This window comes from Pyxicephalus adspersus, chromosome 2, assembly GCF_032062135.1.
Source record: "Pyxicephalus adspersus chromosome 2, UCB_Pads_2.0, whole genome shotgun sequence".
In the NCBI taxonomy this organism is placed as follows: domain Eukaryota; kingdom Metazoa; phylum Chordata; class Amphibia; order Anura; family Pyxicephalidae; genus Pyxicephalus; species Pyxicephalus adspersus.
The window spans coordinates 81,378,569-81,387,751 of NC_092859.1; the positions used below are offsets into that span (position 1 = coordinate 81,378,569).

Below are 9,183 nucleotides of genomic sequence, written 5' to 3' on the forward strand. Positions count from 1 at the left end.
CATCTTGGCACAGAATTATGCCACCTCTGAATATTTAGCAAGGCATGCAGAAAAAAAAGTCCTGAAATGCAGGCAGAAGGATTTATGTCATAATATACTTCATAGTCTTTTTTGGTAAATAAAAAGACTATCTGTCCAGACTTTTTTTATTGGACTTTGTTCTTCTTTACAGTAAAGAAGTAAATATACTTAAAAAAAAGATTTGAAAATGTTCTATGGTATTCCAAGATAAAAGTATGCAGTTAAAAAGAGTTAGATACAATCTGGGTGCAGATAGAAGGCGTATGAAATGGTTCAGAAGGGGCAAAATGCCACGCTACTACTTTTTTTTACACTTGGGTTTTTGTAACAAGTTATATCTTGCAGCAGAGTAGGTATACTTTTACACAATGAACCTTGGTTATTCCTGTCACATACAGAATCAAATTTATCAGAAGGCAGCAGCTGGCTGTTGAAACCTGCCCAGGCACACAAAGCTCAGCCTAGTCTATAGCATCAAAGAAAATAGAAAAGTAATGAGCAAAATGTCATTTCCACAGAGGCCATGATTTGTGAGTCAGGCAGCCCCATAATATCCCATCCACAGAACATCATACTCACCTTTCCTGCTCTATTACACCTTGCTTGGGTAAGGACACATAATTTTATTAGGCATTTATATCCATCTTAAAACATTACTATAAATATATATTTTTTAGTTTAATGACAACACAAAATGTAAAACAGAAAGAACAGAAAAGAATAGAAAGTGGAGCTTTTTTCTAATTTATGTTTAATAACACATACTTTACTGTAGAAATCAGGAATAGTTAAACAGACCTGGTATACAGGAACATGATCATTTTTCAAAATTATTAAATGTATGGCTGGATACCAGAATCTTGTATTATATTTCAGCTTAGAAGAAAAAAAAATAGAAAAAATACATGTTTTAAATGTATGCATGTTATGGTATATACTTGCACAAGAAATCAAAAATATGCTCTTTTTGAGTAAAAGAGAAAATTTGCTTCCACGGCTAGTTTAAACAAGTCATTTAGCTTTTAGACAGAGTATAATGTACATATTTACAAGACATGTAGATTGTATAAATATACTGATGTAACCACAATAAATATCAATGAAAGAGTTTGTTACAACATGGGAGAATAACTGCACAACTTTCCTTGGATCCTCACCATAATACACCGTTACCTGATTGTAGAAAACATAATTTTGTAGTTAACATCCAGTTTGTTACTCAAAATATACACCTTTATGTCATACATCCACAGCAAATAGGGGAAGCCAAGGACATCCCACAGCCTTAAGTGCTAAACGTTCATCATTACCACTAGTTATTTTTACACTAATATATATGAAAATAAAAAGCACACAGATTTATCTGAAACTAAATGCCCAAACCCTATCGGAGCTAGTAAGATAAAAGTGCCCTATTGGCTTTATTTTTTGTACAGTACAATCGAGGGTAGGTTTATTTCTTTAAAAAAACAGCCACTTTTTTGAAGATTAGTAGGGCAGCCTTTGGGAAGCATGGATGAGAAATAAAGCACATGAATCCCAAATGATCCCAAACTTGGAATCTACTGTACATTAATGGAACAAGCAACAGATGAAGACTTCATTCAAACTTCCCATTGCAGAGATGAATGGCATCTGTGTTTTTGAATTTGTTCCTGGCAAGTTATGTGTTTTAAAGGGCATAGATTTCAACAGGATAAATAAAAAAGGGTTTGGGGTATATTTACAGCTTCCTCGTGCCCTCGAACAAGCTTCCCACCCACAGCAGCCCATAGAAAATGAATATGGTTTGCAGTAAGCAGTTCAGTACCACCTGCTGCTGCCTACTGTCAAATGTGCAAACACTAGTTCTTTAAGAACCAGTGCAGGCAGCCAAGCAGCTGGCAAAGTGCAACCACTGGAAGCCACATGGAAACACCTGTTCCGGCAGCAACTAAAAACCTTGTCTTATGGTTTGAAGTGATTATTATATATTTAGATGGCGCTGACATTATGTTTAGCACTATTTAGAGTCTATAGCAGCCTTTTCAGCCTTTGTACCCCTGATGAACCCTAAAAAAAACTTCTAGGTCTCAAGGAACCCTAATAATAAAGTTCAGGACTCAAGAAGCCCCTGGTAAAATAAATTTACAGGAGGTTAGTGGAATAAAGTTTTGTAAATTGGTGACTAGTGAAAAGAATGAAAAAATATCACCTTACAGACAACTAAAAACATCTAAAGAGTCATGCAGGTGGCACTACAAAGTAGTGTTAGGACCATCATCAAATGGAGTTTGAGGACCCCCCATCAACCTCTGTTTGAGAATGAATGATCTATAGTAATGTCCCTAACTGTCCCTCACAATTTAATGTCCCTAATAAAGTAATAAGGGCAATTTGGGGGTAGGCCAATGAACCTAATAATATATTTTTGAGATGTTGGAGGAAAACAAAGTGCCCAGAGGAAACATACATAAACATGAAGAAAATATACTACCACCATGCAAATAATGTCCTAGCCATAAACCAAACGCAGCAAAGCGAGAGTGCTAGCCACTGTGACAAAAATAACATGAAACAACAAAAGGCCCTCCGACTTCCCCTCACTGGCCACACTATTGCTAACCCCACGGCAGCAATTTCCTGCCTGCTTCTATTTATACTTAACTGATTGCTTTAACATGTTAAAAATATTGTTTTTGTTTTATTGACATATTTGTTTAAAAAAACGAGATGATTTTGTCAGTAATATTTGTACTGCTTGCAATTTAGTCTCAACATGCCACAAAACACATTGCACTTTAATGAATAAGCAATTTTTTAACTCGAATGGTGGATGTATAAATGAATATTTTGAATCGTAAATCAAATAAAATAATCTTTATCTCTGTGAGATACAATTGGTCTAAATGCCAAATATGTATGTGTAATATATTTATGTAACATGCAAGGTATTCTGTTAAAAAACAATGCATTTGTGGTGATTTTGTTGTATATTTAGCAGTTAAAATGTAAGCACCTGAAACATTCTTGGCCACTGTTATTGCATGGTACTGTCATCTGACAATTTGGAGTTTGCATAAAAAAACTTTTTGCTATATGCTTATACATGTGCCCTTTCTGAACTGGACATACATGAAGAATGGAAAATGTAAGAATAATTGTATGTTAAGGTATTTGGAAGTAAACACTAAACAGTGCTGCCTATTGTAAAAGAGCTGCTTATCCTTTTTACAAATATCTGTAGATATATGTATTACTGGCAGGGAAATGACACCAATAACCGAGCCAAAATATCCCTCCCCATTATGGCATGCTAATTTTATATAACCAGTTCTGAGATCTTTTAGAAATTAGTACATATGTATTCATGGGTGTTATTAAAAGCTATTCGCATAAATTAACTTTTAATGTTTAGCTGTCTTTTTATTTAGACATGGATTTACCAGCAATGGAAAATTATAATACATAATGAAACTGCAAATGGTAAATACGTAAGTGCTTTTATCCACTTTTAAACTATTTTGGCACACATAGCAATGGCCTAATATAACCTTTCATCTGTTAAACATCCACATACAATACATTCATACCAGGCCCAGTAAGGTCATCACCATTAAATGTATGAGTTTTGGCAACCCAGAACTACCAATTTTCTCTAATATAAGCCAATTTTGGTCACGTGTGAAAAAACACATTGAAATAAAGATTTAAACATTCCATTGTATTTTGAATACTTTGTGACCCTGACATGACTTTTAAATAAGACTGATGAGGGAGCCAAATGAACACACATAAAATCACACAAAATTTACATTTTGTGTTGAAAGACATCACAATAAGTCAGTTGCTTGGTAGCCCTGAGCTTCAGCTGACTACTAAAGTCAAAAAGATTTATACTTAGAAGATAATGAAAACATCCATAATACATGATAATACTGTAGCTCATACACTAACCATTCATATGGCTTAAAGGAAATACAGGGACCAGCAACGTACATCCTTATGCAATCATGGGATTGCTCCATCTAGCTTTTACCTTGCCCTTATTGGTTGATTGTATTGATAGTATCAAGAAATATTCCATGTTTGTACAGACAATTGTCACAAATTAAGTTGCCACTTGATCTCAGGACAAAATTAGGCACAGAGAGGTAAGACACATACAGTAGTTAAGGTCCTAGAAAAGTGCTAAGGGCTAAAGCCAGATCCAGAACACAAAAGTCTTAAGCCTTCTGGTAACAACCCCCAATGCCCCTCACCCTCTCAATCTGTGTGTTCTCAGTCCTGAAACATTATTCAGCTGTCAGTGCTTTATAAGCATTAAAGCCAACCTCCTCTTTGAAGAAGAGCTAGTGTGCAGTGCCAGGGAGCAAGAACTGTATTTTATCATCCCAATTATAAGTCTGATTCAGGCATGTCTGGCATATCTGCCATCAAATACCCAATGCCATAACGTCCATTGGGAGCAGTGTCCACTTTTAAAGTAGGAGATCCACTTTGTTTTCTGTAGATGCTATTGCCGATATTTGGAGATGGCATCTCGCTTTGAATCTTCTCATGGATTAGACTGGCATCATCTTCTTCTGGATTGGAAATTTCCTTGATCATGCGTCCTCTTTTATAGGAGACAGAGGCCAAGCTTCCAGTGCTATCATCAATGAGATTGAAGAAGCGAACGATAAACACCAATGGAACCGGCAGAAGAGCAACTACTATAAGTGACACACAAACAACAAGTCCCCATGTTGGATAACTCAGACGTTCTTCTGCAGCCTAAAAAACAGAACAGATTGTGAGGGAATTAATCATTTATAACAATAAAGGTATTTCGTTTTTACTTTGTTAAACAACCTTTAACATGCTAATTGGCATCATTATATATTTTGTTTTAAAATTCAGATATTGCTATCAAATTCCTCCTAAAGAGTATTACTAGAAAGCCCACCACTTCTTCAACACTGTAACTGCTGACTGTTCTGGCAAAATAAAAGGTATACTACATTTAGTTACATTTATTTAAATTTATATTTGGTGGTGGTTGTGGTGGCAGACAAATAATAATAATTTCAATACCACTATAATTACAGATATCAAATTATTACTGCTGAAAACTGTCCTAGAACCGGACTGTTAATAAACCTGTATAGGAAAATCAAACAGCACTATAGCTTTGGGAAATCCACTTGTAATGATAAAAAGCATTATTATTTATTTCCTTGTAGTGCTCACATAACTAACCTGCTAAAGCAAAGCAAGCAAGTGTGACAAATGCAATCTGCCCTAAATACAAACATCTAGCTGTAGGCTGGAGGATATAAATCCATCCTGGGTGCACCTTACAAATGCAGAGATTACCTTGTTAAGCAGCGGTAACATCACCATTTTACCATCATAAAATTTGTATGTTGCCCTATGTATGGCAATTTTTCATGTGTATGCAGTTTATTGCAATCCCAATTTTTATATTGCTCACCTTTTCTGCAATCCATGCATAGTACCCTGGTGGAGTGAATCCCATTTGGACAACACTTGCTATCAGCAAAATAGTCAACAGAACAGGAGAGAGATATTTCCACATATAATAATAGTATTTGTAGGGTTGAAATCCAAGCATATCCCTTAAATCATCCATGAATCTAAAAAGATAAAAAATAGTCAAATTACATAATATAAAAAAAAACAAAGCAGCTCAATGAAATAATTATGTGACTGAGGAAGCCTTGTATATGCGAAACGCGTCAGTAATACAGACGACTGTGTCTAATAACTAAACACTTGAATGTGCAGTTGCTTAACGTGAATGCCTTCGATTATATTTGAAAAGGTTTTTTAATGAATTTAGCTTAATTCCCCATATTTTCCAGGCTTGATGGCTCCTGTTCCTTAAGCCTGAAGAGATATCAGATTATTCCAAAAACCTAGGATAACATACAATCTGAATAAATGACAAGTATGGAAAATGGAAACACTTACTTGTCAATTCCATATACCCAAGAAATAGTGATGTTCTCCAGGATGACCACAACAAGAAGGGGCAAAGTAGCAGAATAATCATCAAACATAGTAACAAAGTAGTTTCCTGACCGCTGTACAAAGAGTAGGCCGATGCAGAATGCAAGCAGGCAACATCCAACTAAAAGAAGACAAGAAATATAAGAGTTAATAAAACAAAGAAACATCAAATCTGTCTGGTTTTGTATTATACAGATGCAACTGTTTGCAGTTTAATGGATCATATTACCATTTGTGGAATGATTATAAATTAATCTGTAATGTTTATTGTTATTCAGAGGTACGTTAGAGAGATTTTCCTTATCTTGCCTGACCAAAAAGTGTGGGACAAAAAGAAACGGGGACACAGACTGGGGTTCCAGACCTTACTTATTCTTCTATTGCTGTCACTGTTGCTGATGGAGATTTTTTTTTTCATTTCCGGTCTGGTGAATCTATAATCCTAATTACAGTAAGGGAACATCTCATAGCATTACAAGCCTGTCAGGACTTCTAATTCTTCTAATTTTGGCAACTGGTGCAGAAGGAGGCAGTTTTGGAGAGGAACTATGATGAATTGTATACCTGTCTGAAAAGATCCATCTTAGGGTAAACCTATGATTTTAGGGTTTGGAATATGATGGACGTGATGTGAAAAGGATGACAGAGAGGGGGGAGCTTGTAAGAAGTCTTGGATGTGAGACTGACCACCTTCAGGGAGTGACCAAGAGGAAAGAAGCAGGAGGTACTTATTAAGTTAATGTTGGGTGTAAATGAAATAAAAGTTTAGAACCAAATACTGGCAGAGAAGATAACAGCATGATAGCATACTTTGGGCCACTCATGTCATTGATCAATCATTGTGATACCTGTGTGTATGGAGCCTAAAATAATGTCTAATAAGTATGCAAACAAGACTTTTAATGAAATCTACACTTTGCAATAAACATTTCCAGCAGTAAACCACTCATGCACACTCACAAAAAAGATAGACTTACCAGTGAGAGGTTCCTTTCTTATTTTAAATGTGTCCACTAAGGGAGTTGTAATTCCTTCAATTGTTCCAAACATACTACCAAGACCCAGGTTTACCAACATGAGGAAAAACATCACTGACCAAAATGGTGATGCAGGAAAATGTGTCATGGCTTCAGTAAACGCAATGAAGGCCAAACCAGTCCCTTGGACAGACTGTAGATAAAAAAGAAAGTATTCAAATATGAAATATGTTTTCATGATCAATATACCCTTGATGATCAAGATTGTCATACCTTATTTACATCAGACTGGCGAACAGAAACTCTACTTATTCAAATGAACCAAATGTATGCCATTTTTTCTAGATGAAAAAGTGGTGGTCTGATTATTGACTTTACACTATCAAGTGGTGATCAAAGTGTTTGAAACAAATACCAATAATATCCATTGTAGACAATTCTCAACCTTCTTTCAGGGTGAAAGTGGCAATCTTCTAAAAGTAGCAACCATTTTAGCTAATTGCTAATTCTTTAAAAAAGGTAAACAGAAAAACTCATCAATCATTTTTGTACATCAAACTATTAATATCAGTCACAGTCCCTACTACAGTAATAAAGATATACAAGCAGAAATATAGATTTTAGGGTCCGATTGCTTAGAGTGAAAATATGAATGGTTCCACCAGACACCAGATTTTTAGATAATAATCTTTTGAACTCTTTTAAAATCTCTATATGTAATATGGATTTATATTGGATTATTGGTTTATATGGATAAACAATGAATGAATGATAAAAGCACATACAAGGTATAAATGATGGCATGGATGAGTAGTACCTTGTCTAATTCATCTTCTATCTGACAAGCAGCCAATCCAAGGTCACTAAATTCTTCTTCTTTAACCTTTTTAATGATGTCGTAAACTAGCTCGTAATCTGGCGCTGTTATCTTTGAGAAGTTGACATGGTGAGGTATGACATCTCTGCTGAGATTTCCAGCTTCCAAAAGTCTGACCACTTTCCCAGCATTTCTGTCATAAGAAAACATCCAAGAGAGAGAGTATTAATAAAGAAGTGTTAATGTAAGCATTAATACAACAAAGAACTCCGAATCTTACTCTGTAATGCAGCTCTCATTCATAATGTTTGCTTTAAATCCTAATACAGCAAATACGACCAGTGTTGCCAAAACTGAAGTGAAGAAGTTGATAAATGACACCAAAACAGCATCAAAATGGCAATTGTTGTCTCGCTTGTTGTAGCTGGAGAAGGCAATCACTCCTCCGAATCCAAGCCCGAGAGCGAAAAACACTTGTGTTGCAGCTTCTCTCCAAACCTTTGGCTCCAGCATTATTTCAAGCTGCAATCAGGGAGATATAATTAATATGATGATAGCTGTATTTATTATATTACAAATCATGACAATGTACTGTAGGTCCAGACTGACAATCCGACAGCCCTGACATTGTGTTAGAATATTTATCAAGGCATGTAAACTCGCCAAGCCAGCTCTTTATTTCCTATATTGACAAACAGAACTTGACATATTTTTATTTATCCCTCTGTACGGTAATGTGAAGGATGTGAAGATGTTGGCATCATTGTTGTCTCAGTGGCTAGCACTCTTGCCTTTGCAGCACTATATCCCATGTAGAAAATTAGATTTTTCTTAAAAGTCATACAAACATCAACTGTTTTTTTACTTTGCAGTTAACCAATATTTGCTAAATCCAGTTTTCTGAGCAACACAACCTATACATGTTCACTGTACTCTTGCACAGCCATATAGAATTCTATAGGTAAACGTTTGATGTCTTAGGACTCCTTAGTTTCCTGACCTGGAAGTGGAACTTAAAAATACTGCATCTGGTTAAACATACTATTTATGTTAAAGTTTTTATAGTAACAGTTCCTTTTTTAAAATGTTCCATTTTTTTAAATTTTAACAAGAACAACCAGAAGGAAGATGACATTTGACATTATTAGCACATTTGCATTTACATATACATTGCTCAGTACCTTACCGTGCTGATCCATTTTTAAATTATGTACTAATGTTTAAGTATTTTTAACAGAAACATAATAAATGTATTTAAATGTATACAAATACCAATTTATCAGTGGTTGGATTAAATTAAATCTGAGGCTATCTAGGGCATGCAATTCTGATTTACAACACAAGATGGCACCATATGCACCAGTCATGGCATAA

At 35.2% G+C, this 9,183-nt stretch overlaps 1 protein-coding gene across 1 annotated transcript in view; it reads right to left on the reverse strand.

Annotated features, from left to right (window-relative positions):
- Nucleotides 1–755: 755 nt before the first annotated feature.
- The window catches only part of SLC6A15 (solute carrier family 6 member 15), a gene marked incomplete at its 5' end in the record, with an annotated part of 14,020 nt that continues 5,592 nt past the window's right edge, over nt 756–9,183 (reverse strand). The window contains 6 exon segments of the mRNA XM_072401218.1: nt 756–4,776; nt 5,477–5,639; nt 5,977–6,136; nt 6,993–7,185; nt 7,810–8,002; nt 8,090–8,331. Coding sequence (XP_072257319.1) covers nt 4,399–4,776; nt 5,477–5,639; nt 5,977–6,136; nt 6,993–7,185; nt 7,810–8,002; nt 8,090–8,331 — 1,329 coding nt within the window.